The 20,153-nt window shown below is 40.9% G+C and overlaps 1 protein-coding gene across 7 annotated transcripts in view; it reads left to right on the forward strand.

The window, feature by feature from the left end:
- Window positions 1-20,153, forward strand: part of EPS15 (epidermal growth factor receptor pathway substrate 15) — a 111,268-nt gene that overhangs the window by 7,452 nt on the left and 83,663 nt on the right. For all 7 annotated transcript variants that reach the window (XM_073357728.1, XM_073357727.1, XM_073357729.1 and 4 more), the window contains exons 2-4: window positions 3,370-3,411; window positions 12,945-13,034; window positions 14,506-14,553. In XM_073357728.1, coding sequence (XP_073213829.1) covers window positions 3,370-3,411; window positions 12,945-13,034; window positions 14,506-14,553 — 180 coding nt within the window. The remainder of the gene's footprint in view (window positions 1-3,369; window positions 3,412-12,944; window positions 13,035-14,505; window positions 14,554-20,153) is intronic.

The following is a 20,153-nucleotide window of genomic DNA, read 5'->3' on the forward strand; positions in this document are numbered from 1 at the left end:
AGTGTAGCAACATTCTCCTGTATGTGTTGTCTTACATTCCCTAAGTCAGTTTTAGATTCCTTGAGTCAGTTTCACTTAAATCCTAATGGGGAACCTGGCCATAAAAAGATCTGAGGTAGTGTGATACTGCGTGACAACTCTGGCTATTGCTGCAAACACCTTCAGTCCAAACCCAGTGGTCTGAATTCAACTCCTGCTACAAATAGTTGGGTTATGGAAAAGAAAACAAATATTCAAATGTTAATACAGAAACTCCTCACTTAACGTTGTAGTTATATTCCTGAAAAATACAACTTTAAGTGAAACGATGTTAAGTGAATCCAATTTTCCCATAAGAATTAATGTAAAGGGCGGGGGGTTAGGTTCCAGGGAATTTTTTTTTTTGCCAGACAAAAGGCGTGTTATACACGTTAATCAATTTTAAACGAGCAATTTAATACAGGTATAAGTTTTAAACAATTTTAAAGAAACAATTTAATACTACAGTCGTCATTGCTGAGTATGAAGCTTGGTTGAGGTGGTGGAGTTAGAGAGTGGATTGTCTTGCTGCTCCTCTTGCTGTTCTTGCAAGCACAGGCATCAGCTTTTCCGGGGTTAGGGGGCTCAACTCTTGGCCCGCCCACTCCAGCCCTTCCCCCAAACCCCCACCCTTAACCCACCTCTTCTCCCCCTCTTTCTACCTCCTCTCCCTTTACTCCGCATGCCACCACGTCCTTGCTCCCTTCCCCTCCCTCTCCTGCCTGTGGCGATCAGCTGGTTTGTGGCGTTCAGGAGGCAGGGGAGGTGGGGGGGAGCCTGCACGCGGAGTCCTCGCTCCTCCCTCCTGAACGCCGCAAACCAGCTGACTGCTGTGGGCAGGAGGCGGGGGCAGCAGGGGGAAGGTGCTGATCCACGGGGGCTGCCAGCTGTGGACAAAGCAGGCAGCCAAACAACTTTACAGCGGAGTATTGCATAACTTTTGAATGAGCATGTTCTATAATGGAGCAGGGACATAAGATAGAAACAACGTTAAGCGATAGGACGTTAAGTGGGGAGTTACTGTACTTCCCAAATAGTTTGCTTAGTAACTCAATCGTTTTTATTGATACAATGTTCTCCAGTTGTCTACTTCTATTTGTTTTGATTCCTGAGCCTCACTTTTTGGGATAGCATAGGTGGTCCCCAGTAGTTGGATTTCTGAACAAGGAAACTTTGTCCAGTCATCTGTTTCTACTGTGGTCAGGAAAAGTGGACTTTGCATATGTTCTTCACCAATAAACAGCAGTGCACCAAATAAATTCTTTACTCTTTTAATCAATTTCTCCTTCCAATGGAAACAACCCAGCAAGGCCCCAAATATTGGCTAACCACTGGGCCAAAGAGGCTACAGTATGAAGTGTTATTACAAGAGAAATAGATTTAAACCTATAATACCCATCTTGTAATATACTATAGTAAAATATTTCCTACAATTGCTTATGTATTTTTGCCAGTGTCCAGTTTGTATGCAAGTTTACAAGACTTTTAAATCTGAAATTAGAAATAAATGCTATAATTATACAATATTTGGGTCAAGTCTTAACTCTCATAAGCACGTATTTGAGGTTGCAAGATCAGCATTGTACATGGAATGAATAGTATTTATGGTTTGTGTTCAGAGGAAATGGCTTTTTGCTTTCTTACTGATTTGTGTAGGTGCTAGATTCACAGTGTAATCGGCACGCCCAGTTAGGGGTAGCAAATATAACCCATTATCCCTTTGTTGATAATACTAGTCGTACACCTTACAAAAATGTGCTCGATCAGCATGTCTTAGGGTATGTCTACAGAGCTGCAGGTGTCTAGCTGCTGACCAATGCCAACCAAATTGGGCTTGCAGGCTCATGCTGCGGGGCTGTTTTACTGCTGTGTAGACTTTTGGGCTTGGGCTGAAGCCTAGACTCTAGGACCCTGGGAGGTGGGAGGGTCCCAGAGCTGGGCTGCAGCCTGAGCCTGGAAGTCTACACAACAATGAAACAGCCCCACAGCCCAAGTCCCTTGAGCCAGAGTCAGCTGGCACCGCACAGCTGCAGGTACCTAGTTGCTGTTTAGACATACCTTTCAGGGCATAAACATCTAATAAAACCTACAGTTTTGCTCCTTTCTTCAGGATAAAGGGAGGGCAGTCCCCAAAACATAATAGCCCTCTCCTGCCTCCCCAACATGTTTCAGACAACACACAGAAAGAGATTTGCTTTGCCCCAGAACCAAAAGTCACACAACTCAGACTTTCTTGGTCAAGTAGGGGAGGTGAATTGAAGGCCTTTCTCTGAGAGAAAAAAGAGAACTGGATAAATTCTGGATAGTTTCATGGAGATTAAGTCCATTAATGGCTGTTAGCCAGGATGGGTAAGGAACGGTGTCCCTAGCCTCTGTTTGTCAGAGGGTGGAAATGGATGGTAGGAGAGAGATCACTAGATCATTACCTGTTAGGTTCACTCCCTCTGGGGCACCTGGCATTGGTCACTGTCAGTAGACAGGATACTGGGCTGGATGGACCTTTGGTCTGACCGAGTATGGCCACTCTTATGTTCTTAGAATATCATTTTATAGTTTGTCTTCATTGTGGAGTTCGCTCAGGCCAGCCTAGCACAGGTGGAGCATACCCACTGTAAAACCCTGCCTGTGTCAGAAGTGTGTAAATTATACGCACAGTGGTGCTGTACTAACTTGTGTACTGGGATAGATTTCTGTTGGGGTATCCTGCAGTTCTGAGGGTTGCGCAGTTTAAATGCGTCACTATGTACTCTGACAGGTTTCAGAGTAACAGCAGTGTTAGTCTGTATTCGCAAAAAGAAAAGGAGTACTTGTGGCACCTTAGAGACTAACCAATTTATTTGAGCATAAGCTTTCGTGAGCTACAGCTCACTTTGTCGGATGTTTATGCTCAAATAAATTGGTTAGTCTCTAAGGTGCCACAAGTACTCCTTTTCTTTTTGCCTATGTACTCTGTGTCTCTCATCTAGCGTGGAGCTGGTGTCTGTGTTACTGACATGAGAATAATATTTAAATAACTTCCAAGTGGGGTTACTTATTAATGCAGACAGTTCGGAAAGTGAAAGCCACTAGCATTTAATATCAAGAACTTTTAAAGAGAATGTTGTTAAGGAATTCAGTCTGCAAACCATAAAGTGATTCATAGCACATCTGACTTCTCTGCTTTGTATTCTGAGACCAAGACAGCTACATCAACAGTGTAAACTATCTTATAAGTTGACAGAAAAAGCCAGTTTGACATGTATAAAATGTCTAGTTTTCCATGTTAAATTATGCAACTTGATCATATAAAGTGAATTAAATGGATACAATTATGCATATTAATCATATAATTTTCTGTATCTTTCTTCATAGCTATCCAGTGCAAATCCTGTGTATGAGAAGTACTATCGACAGGTAGGAGTTTTTATTCTCTTGCTCTAAATTTCTGATTCAGTTTAAAAACTTCTCTTTTTGCCATAGTCCTGTTAAAGATGAAGATTGAATATTTTTGTCAGACTGTGGAGGGTGGGTTCAGTATTGTGTAATTTCTTCATGGACTGTCAAGGAAAATCACTGCAGCCTTAAAATACTTTGTTAAAATGGTAAAGTTCATGGGGCAGATCCACACTTAAGGGCCCAGATCCTAACCTGACTGATTGATTTTTTTTTTTTTTTTGGTAGTACCCTCAGTGATTTTACATTGGTGTAGCTACGCGTGTGGGGAATGTGAAAAATCCATACCCCTGAGAAACATAGCTATACCGAGCTAACCCCTGATGTAGACAGTGCTAGGTCCATGGAAGAATTCTTCTATCAACCTACCTATGGCCTCTCCGGGAGGTAGAGTACCTACATGGATGGGTGAATCCCTCATGTCGGTGTAAGCAGTGTCTGCACTGAAGAGCTCCAGTGGTGTAGCTGCGCTGACATAGCCTAAGTAAACTCTAGGTTGAACTCGTTAAATGTTACAGTTCAATAGAATTTCCGGTAAATAGAGGAACACATCATCAGCAGGCTAACACATTTTTTCCTCTTCACCTGGGATATGTCCCTGCAAATCAACCTGAAATGAAATTGGGTTATCAACTGCCCAGTTGATGGCTTTTAAAAATGGGGACAATTTTGATTTATTTAATTGTTTTGATATGAGTGCATTAGAGGGTAAGATAAATTGTTGCCATCATCTGGCAGAACTACTACAGACCTCCTATTAAGAAACTCAGTCCTGAATATGTTTCAGCTGCTCAAAGGAGGGCGAGAGCTGATTGATTCCTACTAAGGTGCTCTTTGGACCCTACTTAGGGGCTCAGTCTCTTCTTTTAGCCTCTGATTAGTATTAGTCTGATAAATTTCAAATGAAGTCCCCTTATCAGCTGGAAAGGGGCAGCTTTCTATATTTTCTGCCCCCTGCCTTCTTCCCCGCAGCCCCAGGGTTGGGGGAAGGTCTCCACTACTTTACTTTCCCCCCAGACTCTGTATTTTGGATCCAGTAGTCAGACGTTGGCCATTAAAGGAGAAGAGGTCCACCAGATTGACAGGAGCAAGGATGGACCCTGACGTCAACTTTAAGGAGACGACGCTCACATCTTTGTCATAATTGAGTCATGCTCCCCTTGTCAGTCCTGTGTTGAGGGACAAATCCAATGTGTGTACATCTATATGAATTGAGTCATACTAAAGAGAATTTGATGTTCCTTGCAAGAATCCAGTGTCATGGAAGACATGAGATCCTGAGCAAGACAAGAGCCATTGTCTGCATGTGTTACATTGATGTGCAAAACTTAGGTTGATTTTACCACCAAGCCCCACAACAGCTCAGGCAAGAATCTGAGAAGTGGTGGGTTTCCTAGTTTTAATCCTGGGGCTTGGAGATCAGGTGGACATGCTTGAATGGATCTCCCTCTGAAGTGGGGACAAATTACATCTGAGGCCAGATGCAAACCACATGATTATTCTCTCTTCCCAGTTCTTAAGCATAGGCTGTCCTGAATAACCTGACAGACAGACTTGCTCCAGGACAGTCAGCTAATTTACGAAGATTGTGCTATTAAATGAAATCAAGATGGAATGCTTTATTTGTAAGCTCATGGATAATGCTGATTTTCTTAATGATTTGTCACATGTTCAGAAGCATGAACTGAAATTTTGCCTAGTGTCCTGGACTTCAGAGACAGCTCTTCAGATGGAGCCAGAGGAGCATACATTAAGAGCCTGAATATTGTTAGTCTTTTGCCAAATGTGGAAGAGTTGCTGCAGATTCCACCCTCTCCTCCCCTGCCCCATTCTTGAGATATGTGCAGAGCAAGAAATCAAACTACACCGTATTCATTGTGCGAGCTGGGCACACCTCCAGTGTGCGCGCACACCTCTAATTCCTGGCTGAGTCACCCAGGCATATCCTTTCAAACTTCACTGGAACATCTTTGGCATGATGTTGTTGGGTAGAGCATCAGTTCCTACTCATAGCTTTCCTGGCCAGTCAAAGACAGAAAAGGGGAACCTTCAAATGTGACATCACTGTCAGGTAGGTTGCTGGGCTGGCACACCTGCTTACTGCTCAGTTCAACAGGTTTTTATGTCATTATCACCAAGAATAATGGTGGAATGCATTTACTTGAAAGATTTAGTTGTATTTGTCATTATTTTCTGAACTTAGTTTGGAGGGTTTATGTGAGCATTGCTTTTTTTTTTTTTAAAGTAATGTCTAGAATTCCCAAGTTCTCATTTGTCTTTTTCATTTGGTGCTGATAGAGTATCCTTTATCCTTACACATCATAGTAGCAGTAGTTGAGAGGACTCCAGCTGAGTTGAAAAGAAGGTCATCATTTGCTTTTGCTCAAACATTTAATACTCTCACAGTGGTAAGGAAAACTCCAGGAAAAAAGATTTCATCCTATATAGCATGCGTTGTGAAATGAATATGGTCTTTAATCTTGGTTCAGTAATAGTATGGAGGATACCTAATTTCATAATACTAGATCTAAGGTATTTTTCAAGAATATATGACTGAAATCCAGTTAAAATAATTTTTAGGATTTTTTTTTTTCTAAAAAAGGCTTTTCTGCATTCTGGCTTTGATCAGTGTATCCTCTAAAAATACAGTTATCTGACTTTTCTCTTCAATTTGTGTAAATATATTTTAAGCATTATTTACAAAAGATGAATTACATTAATACAGATCTATAGAGATTCAACAATAGTGAACAGGAAAATCCATTCCAAATGGAAACTAATACTATATGGAAGATAATATTGTAATTGGATAGCTTCTCTTTATCATAGTCTGAGTTACTGAATTTGGGTTCTCTTAAATATGATTATATAAAGCTACTTCATGACATAAGTACTTGCTGTATTTTGGCTTCCTTGAGGGGTTTACTTTGGCATTAGTGATAGAAGAATCCAAAAATGCCTTCAGATCTGTAAAACCCTCAGCTGTTCTGAGATTCACATTAAGAATCTTGCATGGGAATCCCTCACTGAACTTGTTCTCACAGGTGTTCAGGGCAAATGGCTCCCATTAGTGAGATGTAACTTTGAAATTTAGAAATTAAATTTTTTTAACTAAATCCGTAAAGTAATGTGATTCAGCATAATTTCTAAGCAATGTCTCTGAGCTTCTAGCTGAATTTTTTTTTTGAGGTCCGCATTCCAAGTACTAATTTCTGCATTCTAACTAACTAAATCAGATGTACCTGTATCTTTCTAAATCTAAAACATTCCTTTTTAACATTATTGAAGACAGCTTTGATAAACTTGCTCTCAGGACTCTCAACTTGGAAACAAGGAGAGCAAATCAGGGAAGGTAGTCAAGACAGCTGAGCAATAAAGGCAGCAAGTCCTAGCAATCTAGCCTCCATGATCATACAGGAAACTGCCTTAAATGTGACCACTATAGTGGATAGTAAGTTTTCAGTGTTTCAGTTTCTTCAATTGTTTGTTGACCAACTAATTAAAAGGAAAGGCTGATTTCAGAATAAGCTAACATTGGGGAACAAAAATGTAGCAGTGTCAGAATCAGCTCAAATAACAGCCACCTGTCTGCAGCCCCTCGAAAAGTCACTGTCCTAGAGGATAAAGTTGAAGATTTAAAAATAGACACTGCTGACTCAATATGACTCTGGGGTTTCCCTAAAAGTGGAAAAACACTGATCCAACAAGCACTTTCCTGAATGGATGCCAAAACTACTAGATCAAGTTACAGATTGGACCCATTGGGTATAAAATGGGGCTGTGCTTGACAGTACAGTTGCATGTAAATTATAAGGAGCTCTCTGATATGCCCAACATACCTTTTTTTTTTTTAAAGGCAGCCATAAGCTTGCAAAAGTGTACCATCCCACTAAATCCCTGACTGTTGAACCCACTATTGTAAGAAATAAAAGTACTGATGATAAAGTGAGAAGATATTTAAAGTTCTGCTAAAAACTTTATTCACCTTCAGACTCTTACTAAATCACAATAGTTTTTTGCAGACTCTAAAAATCCTGCTGATTTGCTAGAGAACAAAAAGTACCACTAGAAGTGGAAATATCAACAGATTAAGGTGAACCTGCTCCAAGGTACCTGCCAAATGGCAAATCTCCAGGGCATTTTTATCAAAGCTTTTATCAGTGAATTCTATTCATGTCTTCAGGAGTGTCTAGTGCTCTGAATACCTCAAATGTTCTGTTACTTCCTTGAACAGGGAGAATTTTCCAATTTCTGTTTGCAAGACAGTATAATTGTACTCCTGGTTTTAAAAGAAAATACAAAAGACCGTAGATATTTACCAATATAAGCAAGAACATACTAGAGAGGGTTTTTTTGTTTAAGCAAACTATTGAACTTTCTCTAGCATCACTTCTTCTTAGCCATTCTCAATTTATTTCAGAGAGAGCTACAAATCATAATATTCAATTAACATTACACTTAATTGATCAACTAAACAATGGATTAAAAAAGACTTTGGGATTATTAAATGCCCTCTCTGCCTCTGGGATTATCTTTTGAAGTATTGGCCAAATTTAATTTGGGACATGAATTGAATTCCATCACTCACCCATTCTTCAATTTTCCATTTTCATATTTTGTTTGAACAGCTCCCGATCAGTCTTTGTCTTTAAAGATTGGCTGAAGGCCAAGTGTCCTCAGTTATATTTGTTTTGCTCTGTCCTTTGTAATGCTTGTAATAGCTGTCAAATCCTGCAGAATTTCAGGGCATTACAATCCATGATAAAGAACATGAAGTTGTTTTTGTTTTTTGAAGTTGTTTTTGTCCTGCTTTATATGTGAAACACAAGACTGTATTTGATCCCTTACAGAATCCTTGGAGGCTTATACAGCATACTGTTTGGTATACATATAAATATGATATTGTGTATGCACCCATCCATTGAGAGTTTAACTAATTTTTATGTTTTAGTGGTCCTCTGGGGGATTCAGATATCTGAGAAGATGGTGCATACAAATTTTGCCTAGCTTAACTAAAGTAATCATGCTAAATGTGCAACAACTTTTTATATACCTTTACTTTAAGATTTTCAAAGATGGCATAACCTTCCATTACTTAGCTGAGTCAGCTTGATTAAGTGAATGTTTTCCCCTTAATGTTGTACTTTCTTGTAGTTCTCCCAGTACTTCTACCTGGTTGGTATAAAAAAGAGCTAGGTAAAATTGTCGAGCTGTCTAGAGTAGCTCATGAGCATGAGTGCCAACCTCGAGGCAGACTGTCAAGGAAAGAGGCATAAACCCCAAACTGGTTGTATGTTCTATAATTAGATTTCACCAACCAAGTAACAAGTGTGAACTCTAAAGCACTCTGACAGCTTTAACATTAAATCAGACAATCTCTTTGGGCTCTCCGGTGTATCTTGCCACCCAGGCAAGCCTGCCTTCATAGCAGAGAGTCCCTTTCACCAGAAATCACAATAATATTCACGTTACTCTCTGTCCCAAAGGATCTGTCGCTGACCGCATGTTAGTTGTACCTTAGATCTCTTACCAAAGATAACACTTGTAGCCAGTCCTGTGATAACCTAGAAAAAAAGAAATGTTTACAAGATTAAAGCAGGTGCACGCACTCACACACACAAATGAGTTAGTCGTAGGTTGCAAAAGATAATAGAAGCTGCTATAATGTGGAAGCTCTATATGCCTTTTAGGGATAAGCAGCTTGGGGGATCCCTTGCTTATGCTTGGAAATGTTGTCCTCTCCAAATTCCAGGCAGCATAATGATAAAAATTTCTTCTTGACAGGGATTTTTATGCACTCCACCCCCCCACCCCTCCCCGCAGTGTCCAAGCTATGATTGGATAAGTGCTTTTGCACATGTCCTCTTCATGGATGTGGGGAAGCAATCAGTGATGTCTTTTGTCCACTTATGTTTCTACAATTGTTTGGTGTCTATATGCCTTCTTTTGTTGGGGAGTGGAAGACATCTCTTGTGGCAAGCTAGTATTTCACATTTGGAAATGCTTCTCTCCTGACTGCTGGGTTTTACAGTTTTAGCCAACACTTCTATAGTTGCAGAGCAAACACAATATTACCTTTATAACATGGGGTACAGATATTATAAGTAAGATTTAATACATGGAGAATCCTACAAACATAAAGTCTAAATGCATTCCTATAGTTCTGATATTAGTTTTAACAATACTAATACGCAGGTGAACCAGGATAGTTTCCAGCTATGCATTTCAGTGTTCCATGAGGCCCATGGGCCTTGGCATGAGCTGGCACTTGGTCTGCCCAGCCTCGCAAAAATATACATCAGTCAAAAGAACATCAATAATTGTCTTGTCAAAGACCAAACAAAAGGAAATACTAACCTATTCAACTTGAATGTTTGTAACCAAACATCTATAATTGCATGTGTTTGAAACTTTACTACTTTACAGAAACTCAAAGTAGCACATTGCTTTCAGTTGATTCTTTACAATCTGATGTATGTCTTTTGTAGATAGCAAATCTGAGGAATTGTCACAGGCTGAAGTGTCACTAGAGGAGGCTTTGGAATTAATTGAGAAACTTAACAGTAACAAGTCACTGGGGCCAGATGGCATTCACCCAAGAGTTCTGAAAGAACTCAAATGTGAAACTGTGGAACTATTAACTATGGTTTGTAACCTGTCCTTTAAATCAGCTTCTGTACCTAGTGACTGGAAGATAGCTAATTTAATGCCAATATTTAAAAAGGGCTCTAGAGGCAATCCCTGCGATTACAGACTGGTAAGTCTAACGTCAGCACCAGGCAAATTCGTTGAAACAGTAGTAAAGAATAAAATTGTCAGACACATAGAAGAACGTAAATTGTTGCGCAGAAGTCAACATGGTTTCTGAAAGGGAAATCGTGTCTTACTAATCTATTAGAGTTCTTTGAAGGGGTCAACAAACTCGTGGACATAGTGTACTTAGATTTCCAGAAAGCCTTTGACAAGGTCCCTCACCAAAGGCTCTTACGTAAATTAAGTTGTCATGGGATAAGAGGGAAGATCTTTTTGTGGATTGAGAACTGGTTAAAAGACAGGGAACAAAGGGTAGGAATAAATAGTAAATTTTCAGAATGGAGAGGGGTAACTAGTGGTGTTGCCCAAGTGTCAGTCCTAGGACCAGTCCTATTCAACTTATTCATAAATGATCTGGAGAAAGGGGTAAACAGCGAGGTGGCAAAGTTTTCAGATGATACTAAACTGCTCAAGATAGTTAAGACCAAAGCAGACTGTGAAGAACTTCAAAAAGATCTCACCAAACTAAGTGACTGGGCAACAAAATGGCAAATTAAATTTAATGTGGATAAATGTGCGTCACTTTACATTGGAAAAAAATAACCCCAACTGTACATACAATATGATGGGGGCTAATTTAGCTATAACTAATCAGGAAAAAGATCTTGGAGTCATCGTGGATAGTTCTCTGAAGACGTCCACACAGTGTGCAGCGGCAGTCAAAAAAGCAAATGGGGTTTTAGGAATCCTTAAAAAAGGGATAGATAATACGATGGAGAATATCTTATTGCCCTTATATAAATCCATGGAACACCCACATCTTGAGCACTGCATACAGATGTGGTCCCCTCATCTCAAAAAAGATATAGGCATTAGATAAGGTTCAGAAAAGGGCAACTAAAATGATTAGGGGTTTGGAACGGGTCCCATATAAGGAGAGATTAAAGAGGCTAGCACTTTTCAGCTTGGAAAAGAGGAGACTAAGGGGGGATATGATAGAGGTATATAAAAACATGAGTGGTATGGAGAAAGTGACTAAGGAAAAGTTATTTACATTTCCCATAATATAAGAACTAGGGGCCACCAAATGAAATTAAAGGGTAGCAGGTTTAAAACAAATAAAAGGAAGTTCTTCTTCACTCAGCGCACAGACTGTTGAACTCTTTGCCTGAGGAGGTTGTGAAGGCTAGGACTATAACAGGGTTTAAAAGAGAACTGGATAAATTCATGGAGGTTAAGTCCATTAATGGCTATTGGCCAGGATGGGTAAGGAACGGTGTCCCTCGCCTCTGTCAGAGGATGGAGATGGATGGCAGGAGAGAGATCACTTGATCATTACCTGTTAGGTTCACTCCCTCTGGGGAACCTGGCATTGGCCACTGTCGGTAGACAGGATACTGGGCTGGATGGACCTTTGGTCTGACCCAGTATGGCCATTTTTATGTTCTTATGGCTATAAGATTTTGCTCCCTCAGGAGATTAGGTGACATCCTGTCCTAGGGACCTCTCTGTAAATGTGGAAGAATGCAATCTTGTACCTCAGTGTGCTGCCAGAATTATCATTGACTTCCTCGATGTGCAAATTACCTCCGTTTCCTCCAGGAGAGGAAAAGGCTAACTCTAAAAGCTGGGATGGCCAAGGACCAGTTGACCATTGCAGACTTTTCCAGGGCTTATTAATAATGAACTCTGAACTACTCAATGAAATTTAACCTGTCTCTTGAAGATTCCTGTATCTACATAGAAGCCAGATACTTTGGAGGCATAGTTACTGAAGGAGAAAATATACAATTAGGAAGAACTCATTAGAAGAGATTCAGGTGGTGGTCTAACTCAAATAAGATCTCTACTGTACAATTTCTTTTTTGAGCATTGCTCAGATGTATACTTGAAATCCTATAACTTCTGCTGGAGACTTTAAAACACAACCATAATCAATGGTAGAAAACTCTTGAATGCCACCCTTAAAGCTTTTATTTGTAACACTTACAAATAAATGAGGTATTTCATGTTGGATGCATGTTACTATCTTCCTTCATTTCTTACTAGAATTATTCCAATCTATATTTAAAATAAACTGTGAGAGGAAGGTGATCTAGTGGTTAGGGTGCTAACTTGGAACTAAAGGAGAGCTGAGTTCAATTCTCTGAGTATCTTCAATGTAATGAAAGTTTTATGTTAGCTGTTTGATTTTAAATATTCTGATTCCTGTGTGGCTGTTCCCTTTTTTTTTTTATGTTGAATATAATAAAACTGAATCTGTTGTGTGGTTAAATTCCTGGAATGAAGTTTAGTATTTTTTTTGTCTGTCTCTAAATAAAATATAGTTTTAATAGACTATAGTAGCAGCATCGTGATAAGTTATTTCTCAGATCTTCTCTGTAAGTCTGTTAATATTAAATAGATTACAAAACGTATGTATGATCATAAATAAAAACTAATGTAATATTTAAGTCCCTAGTATTAACTCTTAAGTACAAAGTGTGCATAAACTTAGCCTAAAATGTTAACCTCTGGGGCCTTGGCAGTGAAATAGTGGATTCATTTTAGCACCCAGATTAAAATGCATCAGTTCTAATGTAAAATGCATTCATTTTGAAAGGAAGCTGTGGAAATACACTGGAGAGAACTTGGTCACTTTAGAGTAGAAAATATGTGCACTCTTCCCTGGTAGCCTAATGATGGGGCAGGTGTATGTTGCAGCAATTCAGAGTGCTAACCTGTGATGATGTCTCTTACAGGTTGATTCTGGTAACACTGGAAGAGTGGTGGCTTCTGATGCTGCTGCTTTCTTGAAAAAATCTGGGCTGACAGACTTAGTACTTGGAAAGGTATAATGAGTAATATTACGCCTTTAATTATGCTGCCTATAGCTGTTGTCAATTTCATTTCAGAATTGAATTACTAGTGTATATATATTTCATAATCTCATTTTATTTTTATATATATATACACACACACACATATACAATTTGCTTTTATATATTGCACCTCTCAACCAAAGTACCTTAAAATCACTGATACAACCTCTGTGGATAAATAGTATTGTACTTACTGTGCAAGTTATGCTATGAGGATTAAGGTTTGATCCTATAAAGTACTAAGCACTCTGAGGGTGCTCTGCACTTCCTATGTAGTATGTTACTTGTGACCATATAACCAGTAAATGACAGAGCCCAGGTACTTTATTTTAAATGGTAGAAAATATATATTCTAAGGACATTTTGGTCATTTGGCACTCTAACATGCATTTTATACTAGATACAAACCTACATTATAGAATTTTATTAGGTAAGTTGCGCAGGTACTTTAGTTATAAAATGTGACTTTTCCTTAAACTATAACTGATCAAAATTTTCTATAGTACATGAAAAATGAGGACGGAGTGGTGACCTTAATTCCATGATTTATAAACTATTGACAAATTTGCAGCTAGCCTAAAAATTGTCATGTGATTGAGTAAATAAATTGAACTCTGAGTTTGTTCAAACTTTTAATTTGTAGACTGTAACAGATTGTAAAAATTTATATTTACGTTTACTTTAAAATATTGAGCTCCGTGACCTTAACGTGTTTCTCTGCGCTGCTTTGTGGGCTCCCCGAATTTGATTTTCAGTTTTGCTCTTTCAAAGAATAAGGAATGCAATTCTTGGATCCCCAATTACTTTTTAATCTTCAGAAACTTAAAATTGTTGGTTTTTTTTTTTTTTTTTTTTTTTTGGGAAACTTGTTATGGCAATATAAATAAAACATACAATACCCCTTACAGTAGTGTGGTGTCCAAAAGGGATTTTTTTCCACTTTGAAATGTATATCTTGTGTACAAAGGTACGTTAAAGATTTAATGGTTAAATTACTGGATTCTGTTTCCTTTGTGTATTTAATAAGAAATCATTAGGCATGATTAGCAGATTCTGTGGAAAGTGGAGTAAAATTACTGAAGTAATGTAAAACAAGCAACAGTTGAAGAATGAAGTGCATTGGGCCAAATACTCCTTAACTCTCTTTCGATGGCTTGCTCGGTGTTTTTTGACAATTGGACAAATCTAGTTAGCTAATGGATTCAAGTTCCATTGTCTCTTATCTTTGCTCTTCAATTTAACTATTAGTTGCATAAAATTATAAGAGTATTTACATTTGTCAACATAAATGAGTCATTATTATGAAGAATTTGCAGTCCTAGGATTAGAGATTTATACTTGAGTTACATTCCTTGTCTAAGTAGGATGAGGATTTGTCAGTTAGCAACAATTTTGCTGGCACAACTATAAACCATGTTTTTTTAATTCTTTTTTAATTTAGATTTGGGATTTAGCTGATACGGATGGCAAAGGTATCCTGAACAAACAGGTAGGATTATTTTAACTGTTTCATTAAGGGAATAAGTTTGTTTGGATGAAAAATTTCTTGTTTAAAATATTAGCAAACAGATTTTTTTTAAACTAGAATTCAGAGGAATACAGAATTTCCTTAAGAATGCAGTATTGTTTTGTTGGAAGCAAGGATAAAGGATTTTTAAACCGAATGCTTCCTGTAAAAAGGCTAATATTTCTAGTTTGAATGTCCCTACAATGAATTTGAAAAACACAATTCACTGGTGTTGATTTCACCATTCCTACTTGGCCTCAGTGTCACTATACAATATAATACATTGAGAACCATGATGCTATACTCAGGAATAAGTTAAAGTTCTTCTTCGAGTAGTGTCTCTATGGTTGCTCCATTCTACCTACACATTTTGAGCAGCGATTTCTCATAGCAGTGTCCATTTGGTCCACGCATGCGTGGTAGTCAGTCGTTCTTGTGCCCCCTTCGATTGTGTTATAGCACTGCGGGGGCGAACCGCCCTCAGTTCCTTCTCAGCCTGAGACGGAGCTTTAGCAGTTGTCCTGCTGTGATTTCCTCAACTCTGTTTTTCTCTCTGACTGATGGTTAGTAGTAGTGTTAGTGCTAGCTTTGCATAGTAAGGAAATGTGAGAGAGCTTCTTGCTTTAAAAAAAAAGGTTCATTTTCTCTACGTAGTTTCTACTTCTTACTGAGAGGGAATGCCTGGTTCTCCTGGCTTCAAGCGCTGCCTGTCTTGCTGGGAAGCAATTCTGGTCCATGACGGACACTCACACTGTATCTGTTGTCTTTGAGAATTGCATGTTCATCAGAAGTGCAACTTTTGTCTGGCATTGAAATCAAGAGCCAGAAAAAATACAGAGAAAGCTCCACCTTCTCATGATGGAGAGCTCTCTACATCTGGCCTCCAACCCAGGCCAAGGGACACCCCCCCACCCCCCCATATGTCGGTCCCCACGCAAGTCTGCTGCCTCAGAGCCCCACAGTTCCAGGGCATCTAAGAGGAAGACAGGACTCCTCTCGTAAGCCCTTGAAAGAACATATCCTGGATTCGCCAGCTAGAGCACCCATCTCTAAAAAGCTGAGGTCATCAGTTTCCTCAGCTACCCCAGCATCACAATCAGGTACTGTTGAGCCTCCTTATTCCTTAGGTACCCAGGGCACAGCTAGACTGCAAGGTGGCAAAGCCATGGGCCCAGAGAGACCATCTGGACTGTTATCAGATCATGGTGGCAAGAAGAGCTCTTCCTCGGTACCCAAGAAGCCCACTTGGGCTCTGACCATGCCTCCCTTGGAGCACACAAGACCTTCGGTACTGTCAGCAACTGCGCTTCCCTCTGAGCTCCCAGTCTCTGTGGTACTATAGCCAGCCTCAGCCATGACTACCTCACCTCAGACTTCAGCCTCAGTACCGATCACCCTTGCGGTACAGCAGGAGTTCCATTTTCCCTAGGACCTGGCTTTATCTGACATACCTGATTCTGTGCTTCTGAGCTCCAAAGGTGCTGTTGGTACCGAGAACAACCAGCTTACCTGAACTTTGCCCAGTACCAGCTATTACCTCAGACCTCTCCTGGTGCTCCACCATTCCTGAGTGAACTTGAGGAAGAGGATTCTGATGAAGACCTTGCCTCGGTCTCCTAGGTGTCGGTTCAGGGCTCTCCTCCTCACTCCTAGAGAAGTCCCTTCCCAGACGCCTCTGCTGAAGCTGCAACTGTTCATAGCCCACATTTACCACCAGGTGCCTACTCCCATGCCGTATGCACCTCCTCCCTGGCCATATTGGGACCCATGGGTGGCTTATCACCAACAATTTTTTAAGTGCCACCCACCATAGAGAGGCATCATCTACTCCCTCTAGGAGGCTAGGGCCAGAGAAGGGATCTACTCTATGGCCAATATCTTCTCTTCATCTCTTGATGAAGCAGTCATGCTTCCTCCTCCAACCCTGGCAGTTTATTTTAAACTTTTACAGGACCTGGTCAAGAGGATTGCAGATTCGCCTCAAGGCGTTAGAGCCTCATCATAAGCTCCTCAACCTCCTCCACTCACCCTCATCGGCCTGTATAGCCTTGCCTGCTAGTGAGGCACACCCCAGCTTCTATTCTGCCTACATGCAAAAGAGCAGATAAAAAGTATTATGTCCTAGCAAAGGAATCAGGGTTATTTTCCCATCCCTCACCTAACTCCTTAGTAGTAGTAGGCAGCACCATGCTAAATCCACACCTTGCGACAAAGACCACAAGTGCCTGGATTTACTCGGGAGAAAGTCTTACTCCTCAGTCTGCCTACAATTTAGAATTGCCAATAGTCCGGCCTTGATGGCAAAATACAACTATGGGAACTATACCAAGCTGACCTCATTCGTTGACCCGCTACCAATACAACACAGAGAACAGTTCCAGGCTATTGTTGTGGAGGGCCAACTTCTTGCCGGGACAACCCTACAAGCCTGCTGTGACGTCACTGATATTTCTGCTTGTTCATTTGCTACAGTGGTGGTGATGAGAGGAGCCTACTGGCTCCAGCTCTCTGGATTCCTGAAAGCGTTCAGAGTTCAGTTGAGGACCTTCCTTTTGATGGGTCTAAGTTCGCACATAGCACAGACTAGTCTGTGCTAACATGGAAGGACTCTAGAGTGACCTTGCATTCACTTGGTATCTATACTCCCATGTACAAGAGAGAGCTCAGCAAGTCTCAGATGGCCCAGAGACCCTGCCCCGTCCAATTCCCCGCCTGCCAGAGGTTATATGAGTCACACTAGAGAAGGCAGAGATTTCAGAGAAGGAAACGGTCCTCTTCTCAGCTTTGCTGCTGTCCACCTCCAAGAAGTAATTTTGATGGATTGGTCAAGGGTTTGAACTGCCATCCTCGTCCCCTTCTGCTGCACTGATTCACCAGCCTTCTTCCCTTCGGTGACCGCCTCCATCATTTCACACGAGCCTGGGAGTTAATCACTGTGGACAATTGGGTTTTGGAGATCATCTCCACCGATGACACCATCCTCTTTACTTCATTTCCACCAATGAACCCCCCCTTCCCCATCGCTTTTCAGGGATCCCTGTCATGAGAGTGTGCTTTATCAAGAAATAGACTCTCTCTCTTATGCTTGGGAGCTATACAACCAGTCCCCATGTTGCACAGAAGGAAGGTGTTTTATTCAATGTACTTCCTGTTACCAAAAAGGTGTGGAGGTTGGAGACCCATCCTAAACCTGAGACTACTCAACACCTATGTGAAGGTACAGAAATTCAAAACGATGGTGCTAGAGGAAGGGGATTGGTTCTCAGCCCTCAACTTTCAATGTCCTTATTTCCACATTGTTATCCACCCATCCCACAAGCGGTTCTCTGCTTTATTCTTGGCCAGGTTCACTTCCAATACAGAGTGCTCTCCTTCGGCACATCATTAGCCGCAGGGGACTTTCTCAAAGATCGTGGTGCTGGTAGTAGAGCAGCTCCACAGGAAAGGATGACTGGTTGCTGAAGGGTGGCTCACTGGAAGTGATGTCTCAGGCAACTTTTGAGGCCATAGACTTCTTCCTCGAAAGGGGCCTACAACCGAATATACAAAATTTAACCTTGACCCCTGTGCAAAACTTAGAGTTCATAGAGGCACATCTCAATTCAGTGATAGCGAGAGCCTACCTTCTCTGCACAGGTTTGTGGCTCTTTCCAACATAAGAAACACAATTCATCTCAGCCCCAAAACCACTGTCAGGAATTGCATTCAGTTATTGAGACATACGGCAGCCATTACGTACATTACAGAACATGCAAGACTTTGAATGCCCTGCCTTGAAGGGTGGATCAGAACTGTCTAGTCACCCACTAGACAGTCTAAATATGCTTTTTTCCATACCTACCTTTTGTAAAACAATCCTTCAACTGGTGGAAAGACCATCATAATTTGTGCACAGGAGTTCCATTTGCAAGTCCTCCGCCAATGATCATTATGATGACACATGCCTCTCTGCTACGGTGGGGAGCACATCTAGACGCTTACATGATCCAGGGCAAGTGGATGTCGCAAGAGATGATGCTACATATCAATCTGCTGGAACTCAGAGTACTTGGATATGTCTGCCTCCAATTCCTACTACAAAACAGGGGCGCAAACACAAAGATTATGACAGATTATCATGTATGTTTGATATCAACTGCCAAGGAGGAGCATGATCCCCCTTCCTTTGCACTGAGGCTGTCAGGCTTTGGAACTGGTACATATGCAACCAGATCATCAACACAGCAGCCTCTCTCTCAAGGATTCAGAATGTGACTGCAGATGCATTCAGCAGACACTCCTTGTGAGACCATGAGTGGGAAACAGACCCCAGCATATTATACTACATATTCTGTCAATGGAGCACCCCTCAGATAGACTTGTTCACCATAGAATCAAACAAGAAATGCACCAACTTCTGCTTGAGGGGTGGGATTGGGTCACCAATCCTTAGGGGTTGCTTTTCACCTTCAGTGGTCATCAGCCTTACTAAATGCATTCCTACTGACCCTCCCTAATAGCCAAAGTTATGCTCAAAATAAAGATAGAGGCCAGGGTCATTCTAATAGTTCCAAACTGGGCCAGGAAAATGTGGGTGCCTTACCTTCTACAGCTGTCTGTTTGCTCTCAAATTACTCTCCACACTGCTCCCCATCTCCTTTCCCAGGAGGGTGGGAAGATTTTTCATCCTAATCTCTTAATGCTTCGTCTCAAAGCATGGTTGGTCAATCGCTCATGGGATTAGATACACCCTGCTCGAAAGACATAAAAAGAGTACTATTACACAGCAGGAAACCATCTACTTGCTACACATATTCTCAAAAATGGACATGCTTTTCCACCTGGTGTGACTGCAGACAGATTCCACCAACGACTGTATCACTTCAGGAAATCATGGAATACACCCTAATGCTGAAAATCTTGGGCCTGTCTATGAGCTCTAGAAGAGTCCAGCTGGTAACCATCATGGCTTTCAACCACCCAATAGAGGGTTATTCTGTCTTCACCCACCCGACCACAGCAAGATTCTTTCGAGGTTTGGGAAACCTTTTATCTGCCAGTCCAACTTCCTACTCCAGTATGGGACCTCATTCTGTTCCTTAAATCCCTTACAAGACAGATGTTTGAACCTTTGGCTATTTGCATGCTGCTCCATTTGTCAATTAAGATGGCATTCCTGATAGCCATCATGTTGGCGTGACATGTTGGAGAATTAGGGGTCCTAATTGCATACCCTACTTGAAATGATTTTTAAGGACAAGGTCATGCTGCGGCTTTGCCCCAAGTTCTTATCTAAGGTTTCTTCCAAGTACCATCTTAATCAACACATTCACCTGCCTGTCTTCCACACCAAATTGCGTCTAAATCTCCAGGATGCACTGCTGCACACCCTGGCCTTCTACCTAGACAGAACAAAGCCCTTTGTGAAGTGATGCATCTCACTAGCAGATAAGTCAAAAGGGTCAGCAATCTCTAAACAGAGACTTTTTCCAAATGGATATCAAGCTGCATTAACTCTTGTTAACAGTCTTGCAGTGTTCAACCACCTTCGGTTATACGCACTCATTCTACAAAGTTTATTGCTACTTCTACAGCCTTCCTCA

The sequence above is a fragment of the Lepidochelys kempii genome, chromosome 8 (genome assembly GCF_965140265.1).
Source record: "Lepidochelys kempii isolate rLepKem1 chromosome 8, rLepKem1.hap2, whole genome shotgun sequence".
Lineage (NCBI taxonomy): Eukaryota > Metazoa > Chordata > Testudines > Cheloniidae > Lepidochelys > Lepidochelys kempii.